We start from the raw sequence: 21,851 nt of genomic DNA, 5'->3' as shown, positions 1-21,851 counted from the left end.
CATACATGTGTGTGCATGCATACACATACATGTGTATACACAGATACATACATATGCACACAAATATATGTGTATATGTGTATCATATATTACACACATATACATATATGTGTGTACACATACACAGAATATATGCTATGTATGGTGTATGTTAGGTACACCTAACAGGTATGTACATATATTTAGGCACATACACATTCATTTATGTGTTTACATATATACACTACAAACACACACGTATACATTTATATTTGTGTCATGTGTTTACATATATAATACAAATATGTATGTGTGTATGGCACATACATGCATATACATACGTGTATTGTTATATATGTATGTGTGTATGTGTGTGAAGGGTGTGTGTGTGCATGTGTGTAAAACAGTGTTAATCCCTTGGAGAACCAATGCCTGTTTGTCCCCTCTTCAGTGGTGCATGGAGATTAACCACAACATCCCTTGCTGCCTTGAAAGTTTTGTACCTGAGTGTGTGCTCTTTTGGGACCTAACTGAATCCTCCCAGACTGGGTGGTTTCCTGTCTGGGCTGCTCGCAAAACAAGGGAGCTGCTGGAGCTGAAAATAGCCCTTGGCCTGATGGCTTGGGCATTGACCGAACCTGGAAAAGTTCTGGAGTTGAGGGGAGGAGAACACAACCATCAACAACGTGCTGACGGAGTGACTCATGACGTCACCATTCCTAGGGGATGGGAGTGAGGCTCTCTGATCAGCGTCTCCCCTTATTTTACAAGATTCTGTGATTTAATTTCTTGTTTATCTTATGGTTGTTCTACCTCCCACACCCAACTCTGTCATCACCCACTGCTGGCAACTTTAGTGCTGTGACACTGCTATGAAGTGTATTGGAATTGACAGTTTCAGGAAATACAAAAACTGGCGTTCAGTTGATGATCAGTGCGTGTGTGCTGGATGGACTGCAGGCTACCAAGTTTGCCATATTGCTACTCTGTGTTGGTCAAAGTTGGGTGTCATGAGTGAGGGAAAAAAAATACCATGTCTTCAAATGAAGTGGGAAGAGTTTCACTTAATCCATGCCCCAAAGAGAATGAGTTTTTGATAACATATGGGAAGTTCATTGGATTTATCCTACTTATCTTAAGTAATTTGCAAAATGAAAGGTCTGCATATGTGGCCTTTGTACGTTGTAAAAATTCTCATGACATTCCCATGTCCCAGTACTCTCTTCAAAATGTTTCATCCTAAGAAATAACAAGGTTCAGCAAAGCTTTGCTGGGATAGGGGTTAGAACTGCCTTATGCTTGTGTTGTGGCTCTTAATTAATTGTCACTTGTACAGCAGTTTGCAGTCTGGACAACAGATTCCATTAGTATATACTTTTTTCCCTTCAACAAAATTTTCCACTGACTAATGACTAACCTTTTCATTTCAGTAGAAATACTGGGAACTGGTGAAATGAGAAGCCAAAACTCGGTAGCCTGAAATTTTGCTGCTATGGTCTTGAGCTGTTTCCATTTCTTTTTTAGAAACATCAAGCTGCATAATTTTTTTGTGTGTCTGCTGAAAAACTCTGCTTTGTCATTTCTGCTTTCACCACTTCTGGGTTATTTTTTCTTAGCTGTGATTGAAATTTTTTCATACTGATCTACACTGGAGGTGACCAAATAGTTACAAGACAGAGAGGGGAGAACAAAATCTTATTTTCTTTTTTACTTTATTTATTTTTATTTCTTTGGCTGTGCTGGGTCCTAGTTGTGGTACGCGGGATCTTGAGTTGCTGCCTGTGGGATCTAGTTCCCTGACTAGGGATCGAACCCGGGTCTCCTGCATTGGGAACGTGGAGTCCTAGCCACTGGACTACCAGAGAAGTCCTAATAACAGCTTATTTTGAAATAGTGTAATAAGGACAGATAGCAACTGGGGACTTTTGAGATAAAGAGGGAATGATCATTGAATATCAACAACTCTTTGTCTTCACACACTTATGATAATTTGTCAGTAATATGCAGATGTCAGTGGACCCAAAGGCAAGTTAAGTTTCAAATCTCTTCAGATCAGATCAGATCAGTCGCTCAGTTGTGTCCGACTCTTTGCAACCCCATGAATCGCAACACGCCAGGCCTCCCTGTCCATCACCAAATCCCGGAGTTCCCTGAGACTCACCTCCATTGAGTCAGTGATGCCATCCAGCCATCTCATCCTCTGTCGTCCCCTTCTCCTCCTGCCCCCAGTCCCTCCCAGCATCAGAGTCTTTTCCAATGAGTCAACTCTTCGCGTGAGGTGGCCAAAGCACTGGAGTTTCAGCTTTAGCACCATTCCTTCCAAAAAAATCCCAGGGCTGATCTCCTTCAGAATGGACTGGTTGGATCTCCTTGCAGTCCAAGGGACTCTCAAGAGTCTTCTCCAACACCACAGTTCAAAAGCATCAATTCTTTGGTGCTCAGCCTTCTTCACAGTCCAACTCTCACATCTATACATGACCATAGGAAAAACCATAGCCTTGACTAGATGGTCCTTTGTTGGCAAAGTAATGTCTCTGCTTTTGAATATGCTATCTAGGTTGGCCATAGCTTTCCTTCCAAGGAGTAAGCGTCTTTTAATTTCACGGCTGCAGTCACCATCTGGAGTTTACAACTCCACAAAAAGATGGTGTATGTGTATAGATATAGTTGAACCACTCTGCCACACAGTAGAAACTAACACTACATTGTAAAGCAACTATACCTCAATAAAGTTTTTTTTTAAAAAGATGATAAAAGATGTTGGTGAGGATGTGAAGAAAATGGAAGACTCCTATATTGCTGGTGGGAACATAAAATGATGCAGCCACTTTGGAATATAATTCAGTGGTTTCTTAAAGTTATCATAAGTTAATTTCAGTTGCTCAGTCATGTCTGGCTTTATGCTTCCCCATGGACTGCAGCACTCCAGGCTTTCCTGTTCTTTACCAACTCCCAGAGCTTGCCCAAACTCATGTCCATTGAGTCTGTGATGCCATCCAACCATCTCGTCCTCTGTCATCCCCTTCTCTTCCTGCCTTCAGTCTTTCCCAGCATCAGGGTCTTTTCCAATACTTTGGCCACCTGATGCATACTGACTCATTGGAAACGTTACCATAGGACACAGACTTTACTTTCCAGTATATATTTAAGAGAAGTGGAAGCAAATCTTCAAAACAGCATTACTGTTTTATTATTTATTTATGCCTAAAGATGTCCATCAATTGATGAATAAAGTGTTGAATATCCCATATAGTGAAATACTATTTGTCATTAAAAAGGAGCAAAATACTGATATGGTTGTATGTGGGTGAAACTTAAAAATATTATGCTAAGTGAAAGAAGTCATCTATAAAAGATAAAGGTAGTATTATACATATTATCTTATTCTTTTCATATGAAATGTCAAAAAAGGCCAATGTACAAAGACAGAGGGCTTCCCTGATGGTTCAGTGGTGAAGAATCTGCCTGCGGTGCAGGAGACCCATGTTCATTCCCTGGGCTGGGAAGATCCCATGGAGAAGGAAATGGCAACCGCTCCAGTAACCTTGCCTGGGAAGTCCCATGGACAGAGGAGCTTGGCAGGCTAGTCCGTGGGGTCCCCAAAGAATCAGACACGACTTAGCGACTACAGAAAAACAATAAAGACAGACAAAATGGATTATTGGTTGCCAGGTCCTTTGCATAATTATTACTGTTACAACCCTAGGTGTACTCCGCTGCTGGAGCTCACCAGCCTGCAGGATTCAATTGCGTGCGTGCTCATCACTTCCGGTGTGTATGACTCTCTGTGACCCCCTGGACTGTAGCCTGCCAGGCTCCTCTGTCCATGGGATCCTCCAGGCAAGAATAACGGAATGGGTTGCCATGCCCTCATCCAGGGGATCTTCCTGACTCAGGTTGAACCCACATCTCTTCAAGTCTCCTGCATTGCAGGGTGGATTCTCTATGACTAGAGCCACCTGGATTTGATTATTTGGTCGGTAACATGCTGAGAATTTCTGGGTTTCCATGTTTTTGACAACTTTGGTGAGGCAACTGTTAGTTACCCGATTTACTTTGCATACCTAGAGTGTAATGAGACTTGCAAAGTCAAAAGAAGAAAATGGCACTTCAGTGTACAGTTCTGTGAATAATCAGATCTTACTGTGATCTGAATCGTTTTTAGTCTTTCTCCGACAGACAGGTTCTTTGGGTGATGTGGTGGTCTGTCCACAGCTCAGCCTGCTAGGAGTGGGAACTGGCAGGTTTCTCTGGGGCTGTCAGGCAGTGCCTACACGAGCAGCTCCTGGTATTTGGCCAGGGGAGATTCAGATTTTTTTCCCATTGGAATATGTTTGTAAAAAATTGAGCTTATTAGAACAAATTTGCTTAAACAATGCAAGACATGTTACCTAGGAATTTGTGAAAAAAGGAGTCACTTTCCCTCTTCGTTTTTCCTATGTAAACCTGCCCTATGCTTTCAGTAGCAACTTCCTGGTCAGTGTGTGTTTTCATGTCACGCCTGGTAAGATTGCTGAGGAGTGACATAGTGTGACCCAGGCAGCTATGTTTGCTTTTCTGATGTGCTTTCATCATCACAGCATCTGGTGGGTGTTTACTGCTGTCAGCGTGGGACCTCTGCATGAATGGTCTGAGTGTCTTGGCTTCAGGAGGTGGGGGACCCTGGGAGCACCAGAGAACCCCGTCCCTAGTCCTGGCTCCTCGCAGAAATGGTACAACCTGATTGTTGTACCGTGCCGAGTGCTCCTGGCTCTCTGTCCCACACAAGCACCCCCCGAAAGAGTCGGTGGAGCTTCCAGGACCTGAGGGAAGGCTTTGAAACAGAAGGCAATTTTATGGAGACGCTTGAGCTCCCCAGCCTTCACAGTTCAGCCTTGTCACTTCATCTGCCCTTTCTTCTCACAGATGAAGCTCCTGAAACCCAAGAATGATCTGTGAGTTACGCCAATTCACACAGCAAATGCCAGCTACAAACCGTGAGATAACTTCAGCTTCCTCGCCTAATTCAGTCCTTTTATCCCCCCCCCGAAAACACTGCCTCCTGTTCTTAAAAGTCATTACAAGGATTATTTTGTTTAATTTTGGAGATTTTGAGTATCCTTATCTCTTGATGACATTATTCTTTAAGCATAAATTTCCAACTGATGTTGTTTTTAACCAATATCTAGTTTTGTGTCCCTCAGTCTTACGGACAGAATGTGTGTTTTTTTCAGCAAGAGGAAACCAGGGGCCGGAGTTTTGTCCGTAAATGCTAATGGAAGAACTCAGTTAAGGTCTGCTTTCTACGCAGAAGGACCGCTTTCTACGCAGAAGGACCGCTTTCTACGCAGAAGGACCGCTTTCTACGCAGAAGGACCGCTTTCTACGCAGAAGGACCGCTTTCTACGCAGAAGGACCGCTTTCTACGCAGAAGGTCCGCTTTCTACGCAGAAGGACCGCTTTCTACGCAGAAGGACCGCTTTCTACGCAGAAGGACCGCTTTCTACGCAGAAGGACCGCTTTCTACGCAGAAGGACCGCTTTCTACGCAGAAGGTCCGCTTTCTACGCAGAAGGACCGCTTTCTACGCAGAAGGACCGCTTTCTACGCAGAAGGACCGCTTTCTACGCAGAAGGACCGCTTTCTACGCAGAAGGACCGCTTTCTACGCAGAAGGACCGCTTTCTACGCAGAAGGACCGCTTTCTACGCAGAAGGTCCGCTTTCTACGCAGAAGGACCGCTTTCTACGCAGAAGGACCGCTTTCTACGCAGAAGGACCGCTTTCTACGCAGAAGGTCCGCTTTCTACGCAGAAGGTCCGCTTTCTACGCAGAAGGACCGCTTTCTACGCAGAAGGACTGCTTTCTACGCAGAAGGACTGCTTTCTACGCAGAAGGACTGCTTTCTACGCAGAAGGTCTGTAACCTGTGCTGTGAAGATCGGCCGTCTTCTGCAAGATTAGCAGTTCATTGTGTTTCCAGGCTCGCAGCAGTTTTCACTGTCAGTCTCCTAAGACACGTTTCTAGAGTTCTCTCAACTAATGGTTTCTCAAGTTGGAATCCTGTGTTAGCTAAGAGCATTTTCATATTTTGACTGATATACACCATTCTTGTGGTTTGGAAAGAGTTTGTTAATTCTTCAGTTGAAGTAGAGGTTGTCAAGGATATTGTGTACTTCCAAATCAACAAGCCTGAATACAAAATAGGCAGATGCTGACGTAGATACTTAGAACACTGTTCAGATAGAAAGTCTCCTTAGGTTTTGATCATACCTTACTTATTACAATGTTAGACTGTTTATGCAGGATTTCTCCTCACTGAAAGTTATAGGGGCTTCCCTGGGGGTCCAGTGGATAGAAATCTGCCTGCCAATGCAGGGGACAGGGGTTCGATTCCTAGTCTGGGAAGATCCCACAGGCCACAGAGCAAGTAAGCCCGTGCACTGCAACTCCTGAAGCTCATGAGCCCGAGAGCCTGGGCTCTGCATGAGAGGAGCCCCGCAGTGAGACGCCCGCGCTGCGGTGGAAAGCCGCTCCCTCTCACCTCAGCTAGAGAATGCCCGCACACAGCGATGGAGACCCAGTGCAGTTCAGTCGCCCAGTTGTGTCCGACTCTTTGCAACCCCATGGACCGCAGCACCCCAGGCCTCCCTGTCCATCACCAACTCCCAGAGCTTGCTCAAACTCACGTCCATCGAGTTGGTGATGCCATCCAACCATCTCATCCTCTGTCGACCCCTTCTCCTCCTGCCTTCAATCTTTCCCAGCATCAGGGTCTTTTCCAATGAGTCAGTTCTTCTCATCAGGTGGCTAAAGTATTGGAGTTTCAGCTTCTTGATCTCCTTGCAGTTCAAGGGACTCTCAAGAGTCTTCTTCAAAGACCCAGTGCAACCAAAATAAAAAAACAAAAAGACGGCCTTCCAATGCGGGGCATGTAGGTTTGATCCCTGCTCCAGGAACTAAGATATCCCACATGTCTCATGGCCAAAAAACAGAAACTGTATTGTAACAAATTCAATAAAGACTTTAAAAATGGTCCAGATCCCCCCCCCAAAAAAAATCTTAAAAAGTCATAAAGATGCTCATTTATTGATAAACAGAATGAAGACTTAGTTTATTCTCATTAAGTGTTGGTCACTCAGTCCTGTCTGACTCTTTGCAACCCCATGGACTGTAGCCCAGCAGGCTCCTCTGTCCATGGGATTCTCCAGGCAAGAATACTGGAGCAGGTTGCCATTTCCTCCTCCAGGGGATCTTCCTGACCCAGGGATCAAACCCAGGTCTCCTGCATTGCAGGCAGATTCTTTACTGTCTGAGCCACCAGGGAAGCCTTTATTTTCATTTGCAAAGAGCAGTTGAAGAAGCAAATCATTCCTCATCTGGGAAATGAGCTTCAAGAGAGCAAACCTGGGGAGAAAGAAAAGGGATAAGGCAGAAAGTTGAGAAAAATTCCAGGGGATCGTGTTGATTTGACAGTTGATCAAAGAGCAGGGAAAGACTCAAAACCATCTTTATCAGAGACTCTGCTTTCTGTGAGGCTGTGCTTGGACATGTGCTATACCCAGTGATTTTCAAGAGCCAGTTAACAGTCTGAAACTATGCTAGGTTGCTTGGGAGTTACAAAAATGGATGAGACCAAGTGCCTGTCCTGAAGAAATTCATGGCTCATAGCCTGGAGCAGGTTGGGGGAGCTTGAGGTACACACCTGCTGTGGGCTGAATTTGAGAGTCCCCTCCAAATTCATACGTGGAAGCCTAACCTCCAGTACCTCAGAAAAGGACTGTGTTTGGCAATAGGGTCTTTTTTTAATTCTCAGAAGACAGATCTTACTCTGTTTTTTGTTTTAAAATTATTTATTTATATGGCCGTTGTGGGTCTTAGTTGAGACATGTAGGATGTTTTATGATAGTTGAGGCACATGGGATCTTTTAGTCATGGCAGGCAAACTCTTAGAGTGCGTGTGGCATGTGGGATCTTGTTCCCAACCAGGAATGAAACCCGGGTCCTCCGCATTGGGAATGGGAAGTCTTAGCCATTGGACCACCTGGGAAGTTCCTGTGATAGGGTGTTTAAACACGTAATTAAGTTAAAATGAAGTCATGACAATGAAGCCTAGGATGACTGCCATCCGTATAATGGCGTTTGGACACAGACATAGAGACATAGAGAAGAACGGTGAGCACACAGTGAGAAGGTGGTGGTCTGCAAGCCGAGGAGGGAGGCCTCTGAGGAGACCGACCTTGCCAGCACCTGACCTCAGACTTCTAACCTCCAGAATTGTGAGAAAATAAATTTCTGTTGTTTAAGTCACCTGGTCTGTGGTGGCAGCTCTGGCGAATGAGACAGTGCCCCAAACCAATAGAAGGCAAGGTCAAGGTAGAGACCTTAGTAGAGGCCTAAGTCACATGCTGAGTACAGAGAAGGGACAGGGTATGTCCTTGCCTGAAAATCAGGAAGGGCCTCATAGAACTGGAAAGATAAGGAGGACTTGAAATGAGAACACTTGGAGAGTGGGCTTTCTAAGCAAAAGAAGCAGAATAAAGACACTTTATACAATTCTGTAGGATGTTGGGAGCAATGAAAGACAATCCATGTTAGCTGAGTGTGTTTATCAAAGGGGAAAACCAAAAAAAGGGAAGAGGGAGATTATACTGAAAAGGTAGGTTAGGTTGTGTTTGACTTTGGACTCCAGGCTAAAGAACAGAGAACACAGGCAATGGATGGCCACACATTTATTTTCAGTGAATTGCTTCATTGAACAAATATTTTTTAAATGTTTACTTTGTGCCAAGTGCTATCTTAAATAAGCTTGGGATATTTTAATACGCAAAACAGATATTTCACCTTGTGAAACAGAGACAGACAATAGATCATAAACATAATGAGTGGTGTATTTATGACATCAGTTTAATGCATTACTTCAATCAAAATTATCTTAAGCATAATGGACTTTATAGTGTGTTGGAGGGAATAAACTATAGTAAAATGTGTAGCAGAGGTCATGGAGCATCAGGAATGCTGAGGGCGGAGGGGGCGGGTTGTAATTTGAATAGAAGAGTCAGAGCACGCCTCATTGGAAGATGGCATTTGAACACATGTTTTTTTTTTTTTAACTTTTTACTTTGTATTGGGGTATAGCTTCCCAGGTGGCCCAGTGGTAAAGGATCCACCTGCCAAGCAGGAGACGCAGGTCCGATTCCTGGGTAGAGAAATCCCACAGACAGGAGCCTGGCAGGCTACAGTCCCTGGGGTCACAAGAGTCAGAAACAACTGAACAACTAAACCACCTCCACCACCACCACAGCTGATAAACAATACACCACCACAGCTGATAAACAATACTGGGACAGTTCCAGGTGGACAGCAGAGGGGCTCAGCTGTACACATGCACGTATCTGTTCTCCCCCAAACTCCCTTCCCATCCAGGCTGCCACATAACATTGAGCAGAGATCCATGTGCTGTAGGGAGGTCCTTGTTGGTTATGCATTTTAAATATCGCAGTGTGTACCTGTCCATCCCAAGCTCACTAACTAGTTTTTCCCCGCATCCTTCCCCCCCACAACCATAAGGGCATCTGAACAAACTTTAAAGGAGGAGAGGAAGCTGACTACAAGGCTCTGGGGCCAAGGAGCTTTCCAGGCAGAGGGTACAGTCAATGCAAAGGTGGGATATTATCTGCTGTCTATGGAGCAGGGTGTGCAAGGGGGGGAACTTCATAACATGCACTGATGACAATAAGGGGCCGGTGCTATCAGAATGATGAGAACAGTTATCGTATAAATACCTCTACTGCATTAATTTTTTACCTCTAAGTGCTTTTAGGTGGATGACCTTAACATGTTGCCCTTAAAACAACCCTATGAAGGAGGGAGGGGCACTGAGGGTTATTGCTGTTTTATAGATGGTGAAATGGAGTCCCAGGACTTTATGCAATTTGCCCAAGGTCAAGATGCAAGGCCTGAAAGTCTCTACACCCAGCACAGAACAACAGGTCTCTGTTGGTCTGCACCTCTGTAGCAGGGGGGACAATGAAGTTCTCAGACAAAGAGTGGGAGGACTCCCATAAAAAAGAGTCCTGGGGCTTCAGGGCTTCAGGAAATACCACCCCACCCCATATCACTCTCTGCATGAGGTTCAGGAAACTCATGACTCTCCCCTTAAAAACCTGATGTTCCAGAGCTGGTGTCCTAGTGAGGACTGTTGATCCTCATACAGAACAACTGCTTTCCCAGTGTTGATAGGTGAGTGGTGGGAGGTATGACTGTGATTCTCTGATCTTTGAACCTTGGTGTGTTCTTAGTCTTAGAACGGAAAAGTGTTTTCAGATACAAGAGCTGGTGAACCCTGTTCTTACTTGAGGAAGGGACTTGCTCGTATCTTACCATCCTCCTTGCTGTCCCTGAGGAGCAGAGAGGGACCTGTGAGGATGTGTAACGACAAAGGCAGACCGGCTGGAAACACCGAGTGTCGCGCCCACAGACACACGCTCCCCTGGGGTAAAGCCTTGTTGTCATTGTTTAGCTTCTCAGCTGTGTCCAACTCTTGTGTGACCCCATGGGCTGTAACCTGCCAGGCTCCTCTGTCCATGGGGTTCTCCAGACAGGAATACTGAAGTGGGTTGCCCTTCCTTCTTCGGGGAATCTTTCTGATCCAGGGATCGAACCCGCATCTCCTGTCTCCTGCATTGGCAGGCAGATCTTTACCATTTGTGCCAACTGGGAAACACTATTGACATTTTACCATAAATTTATTATTGCTTATGAGGGCTCTTTGCAGGGACTTCCCTGGTGGTCCAGTGGTTAGGACTCTGGGCTTCCACTGCAGAGGATTTGGGTTCAATCTCTGGTCGAGGAACTTTGACCCCACATACTGTGCCCTGTGGGCTGCCCTTCCCCCCAGAAAATGCTCTTCACTTAAGGGAAACAACTGATTTTACTGTTTTTGCTAACTCCTTTAAGCAAAGTTGGTTAGTGATGAAGACAAGAAAAAAAATGCATTGTATATTCACTAGCTGGCTTCCCCGATGGCTCAGTAGTAAAGAATCCGCTTGCCAGTGCAGTAGCCACGGGAAATGCGGGTTTGATCCTTGGGTCGGGAAGATCCCCTGGAGGAGGGCATGGCAACCCACTCCAGTACTCTTGCCTGGAGAATCCCATGGACAGAGGAGCCTGGTGGGCTTTGGTCCACGGGGTCGCAAAGAGTCAGACATGGCTGAGCGATTAAATAGCCCATCTCTATAACGCTAACATTTTGGTTTAAGCAGTTGGCAACCCACTCCAACTTTCTTTCCTGGAGAATCCCATGGACAGAGGAGCCTGGTGGGCCGCGGTCCATGGGGTCGCAAAGAGTCGGACCCGACTGAGTGACTGAGCACGCGTGCATACTCGCTAGCAACTTGGTGAGAAAAGGTCTTTTACTGTCTCTCTTTTGTTGTTTTTTCCATGCCTAGCTTGCCACTGGAACTCAGAGCGTTGCCAAGTGTCTGCAGCGCAGTTTTGTTGTGTGGGATGTGTAAAAGGAGAAACGGAGCAAATTCCTCCAACTTTTTTTTTTTTTTTTCTTCACAAAGACAGGTCCAAATCTCTTAGTTCTGCTTTAATCATCTGCCTCATGACAAGTCTGTGGATTCCCCAAATAACTGTGTCAGATCAGATTAAAAGTTTAATTCTGCGTTGGAAGACTGAGCTAGAAGGCCCCCGTGAGCCCAGGACCCTTCTCCCTCTTCCTGAAGACAGCTCCTGTGACCCTCGCTCGAGGACCCGTGGCGGGGTTAGGGAAAAGATGGAAAACAGTTATTGTAAAGGTGTCAACCGCTTGGAACGCTGCAGGCGGCGACACCCTGGAGCTGGTAACTGGTGCTTCGGGCGCTGGTGAGGTATGCCCTGCTTGCCCTGAGCTGAAAGGCTCCCCCGGAGCCTCCCAGTCTGGGCTGTCATTGAGCTGCACCTCAGACAATGGGCTTCTCGGTGAGCTTTCTTCTGGGGGCCCTCGATAGGCCCGAGCGGGGATGGCCTCTGAGAAGTGCGAGGACACAGCCCTCCTTTGTGTTAGAGCAGCAGGTCTTGTTGGGTGTTGCCAGCAGGCTGCCAACTTGGTTGACAGCCTCCCCACCTGCTCTCTCCCACTCAGCCTCCAGATTCCCAGGGCTCCCTGTGCACCCACCCACCGTCCTCCGTCCTCCTCAGCCTGCTCCCAGGGTGTCTGGGAGGGAGCCCCAAGGAGAGCCAGCGGGGTGCAAATAAGGTGAGACATCAGGGTGCACACGGGCCACAGATGGGACAGGAAGTGGCACGTGGGACAGGAAGTCCCGTGAGCTCAGCATGCCCTCCAGGCTCCCCAAGAGCCCTGAGCATCTGGGTGCACGCCGCGGGGTCGGGGGCGCTCCGGGAGCCCCCAGCTGTGCAGGCCGGGGCTGCCAGACGGAGCGAGAGAAAACGAGGGGCTCCAGGAAGCTCTGAGCTTCAGATGAGCACCACCAACAATGAATCTTTTCAGTGTAAGTGTGTCCCGTGTGATTTGGGGGGACGTGTATGTATATATTTTTCCTAGGATATGTTCCATGTAGCATGTGGGACAAACTCATATTTTAAATAATTTGAAATTTAACTGGGCATCTTGTGTTTTATCTGGCATTCTTGATCCAGACCTTGTACTAAAAAAAAATTCCTTGTTTGTGATCTATTACCAATGGACATGGTATATTATTAATTTATATAGTATAATTTATTATATATAATATATAATTTATATATGATTATATAAATTATATTATAATTTATTATATATTTGTACATAAATATATATTTGTATTTATAAAAGTATATAATATATATATGATATATATAGTGTATGGGTTTATGCTTATAAAATATATGTGGACTGTATATATTGTGTATAAATAATATGCTATATAGTACATAGTTTATGTAAATATAAATAATATATAATATAAACAGTTATAAATGATATATAATGTAATATATAAGTATATTAATGTGCATAATATATAAAATATAACTTTAAACAGAAATAATATGCAGATGTACTAATCAAATATAAAATATACTGATGAAATATATATAAGTTACACATGATCTATTATAGAATTGTATATATTATACAATGTAATTATATATATGTTTATATTTATGAAATACACAAATTATTAATTTTCGTGTATTATATAACTAGTTAACTACATGTGGATGGGGTTACTTTTGAAAGTCGCCCGAATCTCTCGCCGTTCTGTGCAGGGCCTGCCCTTGGCCTCTGCAGCAATGCTGACCTGCGGCCCCTTCGGGCGGGGCTCATTTTCATGCCTCTACTCTATTTCAGGGACAGTTTGCTCTCCTGAGGTCCCTTCCCCGGTCTGCATGGCTAACGTACCATCAGGGTTCAACCAGCCTGAGAGCCACTTCTCAGGTGCCTTGTGAACTCAGCCAGTTGCCTCAGAGGTCACTGTCACCAGCAGTGATGACTCAGATGCTGCTGATTGCGTAGGGTGGGGAGTGTGGCAAACTGCATATTCATGCTCTGTGTCGCTAGGTGCCTCGGTCGTGTCTGACTCTTTGCGACCCCGTGGACTGTAGCCCACCAGGCTCCTCTGTCCAGGGGATTCTCCAGGCAAGAATACTGGAGTGGGTTGCCATGTCCTCCTCCAGGGGATCTTCTGGACCCAGGGACCGATCCCGAGTCTCTGTGTCTTCTGCACTGGCAGGTGGGTTCCGTCTGGGAAGCCCTAAGTATGTTCGTTCAAATTCAAAGACCTCTATTCTTAGAGTGTTCCAGCTGGACCTCCGGTTCTAAGCGTCTCAGTCTCCACCTAGGCTCATTGCCTTTTGCTTTGTGCCCCTACACCCCCATGTTTGCTTTTATCTCAGCCCCTAACCACATGATCAGAATTCCGACCTGGGCTGTGACATTTCACTGTCAAGTGCTGAGTGCAAAGCCCTGCCTAAGGGTTTGCACCTTAGGAGCGTGGGGTGTTGTTGCCGTTTAGTTGCTCAGTCGTGTCCGACTCTTAGCGACCCCCTGGACTGTACCCACCAGGCTCCTCTGTCTATGGGTTTTCCCAGGCAAGAGTACTGGAGTGGGTTGCCATTTCCTTCTCCAGGGGATCTTCCCCACCCAGGGATCAGACTCATGTTTCCTGAATTGGCATGTGGATTCTTGACCGCTGAGCCATCTGGGAAGCCCTGTGGGCTGTACTTGGCTGTGTCTAATGGGGGCTCATGGGTGTTTGCTGAATGGTTGATGGCTGGATGTGTAGATCATGGAATGAACTCCACCTTTCCTTCTGCTGTTATTCCCATGAGCACCCCAACTCTGAGATTGGGGATGGAATCAAGGAACCAAAGGTAGTCTCCACACTTAATATCCCAACCTCCATGTATGCTTGTTTGCAGACTCACACAGAGCCTTCCTTACCCTGAATAAGGACTGAGAAATTCTCTGATTGTAATATTTCCTCCTCTTGTGGATAAAGGAGTATGAGAGGATGATTACGATCGTGCAAAGTTTGGCTCCCTCTCCTTCATGCATGTACCTGGAGGTGAGAGTAAATCCAGCCTGTACGAGCTCTGGCTTTCAATGAAAATGTCTCAAAAACTTCATCCCTCTTTTCATTAACTGCTGCTGCTGAGGCTCCTCCCTAGGGCCCCTGTCAAAAGAAAATGCTCTTCACCCTGTTTTGTCTAATGCTGATTTTGTTTTCTTCTTCTGAAACTGTTGTAAGTGGTTGGAATCATTATCCATAAACGTGTTAATGTGTTTAAAACATCCTCATTTAAATTGGTGGAAACAGGTCACAGGCGGTTGTGCGATCTCTCACCCCGGTTGGTTTCTCCTTCCCTCTGCACAGTGGTGGCTTTTGGTGCTCATTAGGGCCAAGGCATGGGCTCAGTCCTTGTTTGGGCCTTTTGGACTTCATGGGGAGCCACAAAGCAAAACCTGAATCCTGCTCAGTCTTCTTGGACTTGCATCAGAGGGAGACTGTACAGGAGTCAGTGCATCAGGTCTGCCGGAAACCAGGGACCAGGCCCACAGGAAGGAATGGGCCACTTTCTTGACCCAGCGGGCTTTGTGCCATGTGTTCCCCACCAAGCAGGTCAGAAGAGGTGTGATCGTCAGGGTCCCGCCCAAGGCCCGCCTGGGGGTGTCCTCAGGCTTGGCCCCCATCCCTTATGCTGTGTCTACCTTTGATTAGGAACTTACTGTTTCTTTCTTCTTTTTTGTTCATTGTACCATGCAGTATATGAGATCTTAGTTCCCTGACGAGGGTTTGAACTCACGTACCCTGAGTTGGAAGTTTGAAGTCTTAACTACCTGACTGCCAAGGAAATGCCTAGGAATTTACTCTTAATTTAATGACTTGCTGCTTTGACTTTCCTTGCCCCTTAATATAGGGTAAGGTACATCATTCATTCATTCATTCAAACAGTAATTTGTCACAACAGTTACTTAAAAGAAATTACTGATTGATTTAATTTTTATTTTTTCCTATGCCGGTCTTTGTTGCAGTTCCCAGGCCCTAGAGCAGAGGCTCAGAAGTCATGGCGCACAGCCTTAGTTGCTCCTTGGCATTCGGGAAATTCCTGGACCAGGGATCAAACCTGTGTCTCCTGCTTTGGCAAGCAGATTCGTAACCACTGAGCCACGGGGAAGCTCAAAACTATTTATTTAGTATCTCCTAAGCCTCAGCAGATGAAGCAGACGCAGTTGATACAGTCATCAGTCTTGCATTTAGAGGGAAGACACACACACAAAAGTACATGAGCCTGTGCAAATTTGCTCATGATTGATGCCATAAGGAAACATGCATCAGAGTAAGGAGGGTCTCAAGGAAGGACAGAATGATGTTTGGGGAGGAGTATGATGCTGGGGTTACATGACAAAAGGGATCCTGTCTCAGCTTCCACAAACGTGTGACCTGAGCAGGGTTACTGAACTAGACTGTGCCTTTGTTATCACATCTGTTCAGTTCAGTTGCTCAGTCGTATCCGACTGATACGACCTTTTGCGACCCCCTAGACTGCAGCACGCCAGGCTTCCCTGTCCATCGCCAACTCCCAGAGTTTACTCAAACTCATGTCCATTGAGTCGGTGATGCTATCCAACCATCTCATCCTCCGTCATTCCCTTCTCCTCCGGCCTTCAATCTTTCCCAGCATTAGGGTCTTTTCAGAGTCAGTTCTTCGATTCAGGTGGCCCTGTTGGAGTTTCAGCTTCAGCATCAGTCCTTCCAATGAATATTCAGGACTGATTTCCTTTAGGATGGACTTGTTGGATCTCCTTGTTGTCCAAGGGGGCTGCCTCGATGGCTGCTTCTGAGACAATGAATGTGGAGCCAACTCTGAGTCTTCCTTGCTGTGGTTCCCTTTCTTCTGATCCCACACTTTTGTCTGGTTACAGCTGGAGAGTCCCAGCCTCTGTGTGTGTGTGTGTGCGCATGCGCACGCTCAATCGTGTCTGACTCTTGGTGCCTCCGTGGACTGTAACTGCCAGGCTCCTCTGTCCATGGGATTTCCCAGGCAAGAATACTGGCGTGGGTAAACCATTTCCTCCTCAAGGGATCTTCCTGACCCAGGGATCAAACCGACGTCTCCTGCATCTCCTGCATTGACTGGCGGATTCTTCACCTCTGAACAACCTGGGAAGCCCCATCCCAGCCCTACTTCCCATGTAATCCCAACATATCCAGAAATGACTACTTCTTTCTTGAAGTGAAAGTTATTCTAGATGCCTATGGAGTACTTCCCTGGTGGCTCAGTTGGTAAAGAATCCACCTGCAATGCAGGAGACCCCAGTTCAATTCCTGGGTTGGGAAGATCCCCTGGAGAAGGGGTAGGCTACCCATGCCAGTGTTCTTGGGCTTCCCTGGTGGCTCAGCTGGTGAAGAATCTGCCTGCAATGAAGGAGACCTGGGTTTGATCTCTAGGTTGGGAACATCCCCTGGAGAAGGGAAAGTCTACCCACTCCAGTATTCTGGCCTGGAGAATTCCATGGACTATGTAGTCCATGGGGTTGCAAAATTGTCAGACATGACTGAGGAACTTTCACTCACTTCACAGGGAGGGAGAAAATATTTCTAAGACGTCATCCCACACCAGTGAAAGGGGAAGACAGGATATAACTTTCATGCTTCTCTTTCACATATAATTTGGGAGGTAAGGGGAAAGATTTAAGTTGTTCCATTAAGTAGTTTTGTGTGTGTGCATATGATGCTATTAAACTAAGCCATGTAAAACTGTTAACATTTATTGTTGACCTATAAACTCAGCAATTTCATGGGGTTGAATTTATTAAACATGCAGATATTAGGTTGGATTTCTGTTTTTTTTTTTTCCTTAACAGGTCCCAGCATCAATTTGATTTCTTCATTTTAATAAATAAGCACCCACTGAACCTTTTCCATGCTCCAGACCATGGCTCACAAGTGAAATTAGGTTCAGGTTTGTTTCTGAAACCACTTTTGAAAAATTCTCAAGTTGTCATGATGCATTTTTCTCAATACAGTTATTTTTCATCTTTAAATTATACTTAACTTTCATCATGCACTTATTAACTTATTTCCAGGCACAGATTGGGCTGCCAGAAATAAAATATGACTAATATCAGCGACCATGGGAAGAAATGCTAGCAAAATGTTTTTCTGTCTCATAAAGAATACACACACTCACCCACACATATGTGTACATGGAGAGAGGGGAAGGGAGAAGGTGGAGAAGAAGGGAGAGAGAGGAATTTTGCTTTGTTACACATCTTTAAGTTCTGTTTGCAACCTTATCATCTTCATATCTAGTTAGCCAAAAAGTTCATTCGGGTTTTTCTGTACCATCTTATGGTGAAACCTGAGCAAACTTTTTGGAGAACCCAATGTTTAATTTTTCTCTTATTTATTAATAATCTGTAAAAATTCTTTCTAATAATAGAAAGTAGTTATGGTAGTCTAGAATCAGTAATTTAAACAAATGACCAAGAAATTGTGAAAGATGGTTTCTACATATACTTGTATACGTCTTGAAAGATTCCTTCATATTCTTTGTTTAGCAACATTTCACTCTTCGTGTTTATGAGTGAGAGAAGCACTTCGGTGAAAGTCAAACTGTCTCTACACGTGAGCCCTCTGATTCTGGGTCTCTCAGGAGCTCTTTCTTGCTGTCTGTGTTTTTCTGGCTTCCCTGCCTTCCTCCAAATTCCCGAGCAGAAAACTCAAAAGGTTAGAGGTTGTGGATGGACGGTTGATTGTGAGCATCTCTGAGAGGCAGGCAGTGTGACCGAACAATTTATTAACCATGTGTTTCCCATCCCAGGGGTTAGCTGGGTTACCTGCCAGCCCCTAATTAGCGAGTGTGAAACCTCTTTGCTACCTCGGGCTAGTGAGCTGAAGTTAAATGGATCCCGAGGAGCAGCACAGCCTGGAAGAGGAGCTAACTGCAGTAGCGTGTCCCTCGTACAGAAGCGCGTGTGCGTATTTCTGTAGCCGGAAGTCGTCAGCGCATCTCACCAACACGGAGCCAGAGCTGAGACTAAAAATGCCCCCAAATGGTCTACTATTTCAATGAAGTCTGAAATAATTAAAAAAAAAAAATCTTTAAATTAGGGAAAGGTGAGAATTTTGTTTCTTTAGGAAAGAATTTTTCTCCTGTTGGGCATTTTAAACCTTTATTAAAAAGGAGTTCCATAAATTCTTAAAAACCTCCTTCAATATTTTATTTTTGTTTAAAAATTTTTTTTATTGGAGTAAAGTTGATTTACAGTGTTGTATTAATTTCAAGTGTATAGCACAGTGAATTAGCTATACATACACATATGCATGCTTGGGTACTCAGATACTCAGTCGTGTCCCATTCTTTGTGATCCCCTGGACTGTAGCCCGCCGGGCGCCTCTGTCCATGGGATTCTCCAGGCAAGAATACTGGAATGGGTTGCTCTCCTCCAGGGGCTCTTCCCGACCCCAGGGATCGAACTCCTGTCTCTTGCTGCTTGCATCGGCAGTGGGTTCTTTACCACGGGACACCTGGGAAGCCCAGTGGTCTACACACTGAGTAGGTGAAGCTGTCCCTTGAGCAGGGTTATCACTGGCACTGCTGATACTTTGGACTGACTAATTCTTGGCTGGGGGACGGTACTTTGCATTCTAGAATGTTTAATAGCATCCCAGCCCTCAATCACCTAAATGCTAGTAGCAACCTCCTGCCCCAGATATGACAATCAAAAATGTCTCCAAACACTGCAAAATGTTCCCTTCGGGGCAAAACCACCCCTTGGTGAGAACCACAACTATAGGATAAAGTGTATGAGTTAAAAAAAAAAAAAAAGAATTAGGTGGGAAATATTCTTATATGGTCTCAATTAGAAAAACAACTGTCAATGAACAGAATAGCTCTTCACTGAATTTAAATAAGTTTGTATACATATTACCTCAATAGCCAACTTTCATGAGAATGAAAGTGATCTTTACTGTGATTTGACAGCATCACCTTTCAATTTCAAAGATTTTGAGTAGCTGTTCTAACAAATTACAGCAATCAGTCTGGAATGTTTGATTGGCCAACAAAAATAAAAAGTCTCTACATATGTCATCAATTTTATCACTCATGTAGTCACAGCCCTACTCTAAGAAAGAAATAATTTTTTAGTTCTTCATCTTGCAACGTTCTGAGCCACTTGGAAGGTGGACTTAAAATGGAAGGAGAGCTGGTGGCAAGAACACTGTGCATAGTTTTATTCCCTCCCACGCCTTCCAGCATTTGACCTTTCACAACAAGGACTTCCTGGTCCCTAACTCTTATGAAAATAAAATTCCTTCCTAGGATTTATTGGGAATTCACTTGATGAGTCAGAAAACCCAACAAGATACACTTTTATGGCTACAGAAAACATGGAAGTAGAAATCTGTACAAGCTAACCAAAACCTAGTAATTGCGTGTATTTTAAACAGTATTTAATTGTTGGAGAACTATCACAAAATTCTCTCCTAAACGAATACTGCATTATTTTAAGACACCTGGTAATGAAGGCTTTAATATGTTTACTAGAGTCAGTCAACGGTGAAGTTCACTCAGGAGTACCCAGTCTGATGGAGCTAATGTCAGAAGACCAGTTAATAAAACCAACACATTCCAATTGTTTGATATAAGAGCTTGTTGGGAGTGTGACTTTTTTTTTAAGGCCATTTAATTACATACCCTGATGTCTTCACTCAGCCATTCTCTAAAATATATTTTCCCAATTTCGGCATATACCCCTTCTCCACTCTCAATTAGCTCTTGCATTGGGCCTTGGCTTCCAAGCCCCATAAGTAATAGTAACTTAATTTTCCAAGCCATAAATCAGGTAGGCTTACGCTCCATAGCTCATGTTCCATTTGTTTTTAATCAAGGGCAGCCTGGTACTCAGAGGTCGGAAGCTTTAATTCAGAGGGGCTCCCACCACTTTTGGAGGGAGACATCTTTTTGGTTTTCTAGAATTCCCTTTGTGAATGTTTTAAGTATCCTTTTGGAAAACATTGGAATATGTACAGCATCTCATACAGAATTTACTGACCTACACACGACCACAGCTCTCAGACTAAAAGGAGCGTTTAACAACATTCCTTCACTTATGTGTTCTGATTTTTGATGTTGTCCTTTCAAAAGAAATGCAGTCGCAGGGAAAAGGGACGTGAGGAAGGGAGTTAGAAGGTATTACATTTCTAGAAGTCATTTTAATGAAATAGTTCTAATAAGAAGTAGTATCATTGGGATGGTTTAGGTTCATCACCTTGAGAAAGAAGAACGTTAATTAACCTCTTTTGAAGTTTAAAAGATTGAGAGTTCCAGTGCAGTATTTTAGGGCTTCCCTGGTGGCTCAGTGGTGAAGAATCTGCCTGCCAGGGCAGGAGATGTGGGTTCAATCCCTGGGTTGGGAAGATCCCCTGGAGAAGGAAATGGCAACCCATTCCAGTATTTTTCCCTGCAAAATCCTGTGGACAAAGGAGCCTGGTGGGCTACAGTCCATGGGGTTGCCATGGACACAACTGAGCCACTAAACAACAAGAACAACAACAAAACATCTTTCAGCCGGGGAAGACGGCTAAAAAATATGGGATATATCTAATCTATGCAATTTAAGGTAGTAATTAGAAAAGCAAAAAGAAAGCAAAAATGGGCAAGTAAATACAGGAAAACCTGACTCAATAAAGTCTTTAGGACATAGTTTTCAGTTAAAGAAAAAAAATGCATGTGACATGTGTATACTCACAGTATTGGATTTTATTTGTATTTATATGGATTGTGTCATGCTACATATGTATATACATGCACAGAACTGTGTGCAGATTAGCCACTGTTTTACATTATCTGTGTGACATGCACTCTCCATTAGTGATGCTGAACGAGTCATTTGTTCATTTATTTATTCATTTATCAGATGTTTATCAAATATTTGTTGAACATCTTCTATGTGTCATGTCTTATACTAAGACCTAAAAATGTTGTCTGTGCTTCTCCTGGAGAGTATTTTATATCACAGGAGCCACACTATTGACTTAAGATATCAATAGCATACAACAGGACACATGTTAAAAAAGAGGTAAGTGTAAAGAAAGGTAAAACCAGAATAGAGGGAGAAGTGGCTCCATCTGAGGTGCTTTGGAAGGCTCTACAGAGCAGCTGAGCAAATGGGTCGGCCTTTGAAGGATTAGCCAATACAAGAAATGGAATAACATTCCAGAAGGAGTAATGGAACATACAGTGGATTATCATCACGGACGTACACGGTATGGGTGGGAAAATGTAAATATTTTGCATGTTATGCTATAGAGGAGAGTGCCATTGAAGACCAGAAGCATCATTAGATGGTTCCTTTCACAAAGACAGCTGGTCAACCATAAGGACCTATTGTAGAGTGCAGGG

General features: G+C 44.5%; 1 protein-coding gene across 22 annotated transcripts in view; it reads left to right on the top strand.

Annotated features, from left to right (window-relative positions):
• The window catches only part of LOC147350972 (uncharacterized), a 142,097-nt gene extending 128,958 nt beyond the window's left edge, over positions 1 to 13,139 (top strand). For 13 of the 22 annotated variants that reach the window (XM_086355183.1, XM_086355173.1, XM_086355182.1 and 10 more), the window contains one exon: positions 5,193 to 13,139. In XM_086355183.1, coding sequence (XP_086211309.1) covers positions 5,193 to 5,880 — 688 coding nt within the window. In that variant the 3' untranslated portion in view covers positions 5,881 to 13,139. Of the gene's footprint in view, positions 1 to 3,685; positions 4,865 to 4,884; positions 5,059 to 5,192 lie in introns of those variants that run through there. The other 9 variants (XM_086355174.1, XM_086355188.1, XM_086355189.1 and 6 more) reach the window with 4 other exon arrangements.
• Positions 13,140 to 21,851: the final 8,712 nt, after the last annotated feature.

This window comes from Bos grunniens, chromosome 19 (assembly GCF_055505025.1).
Source record: "Bos grunniens cultivar Pamir isolate PY7600 chromosome 19, Bosgru_T2T1.0, whole genome shotgun sequence".
NCBI classification, from domain to species: Eukaryota; Metazoa; Chordata; class Mammalia; order Artiodactyla; family Bovidae; genus Bos; species Bos grunniens.
Note: the sequence above shows the minus strand (reverse complement) of the source record. Positions and strands in the feature narration are given on the sequence as shown.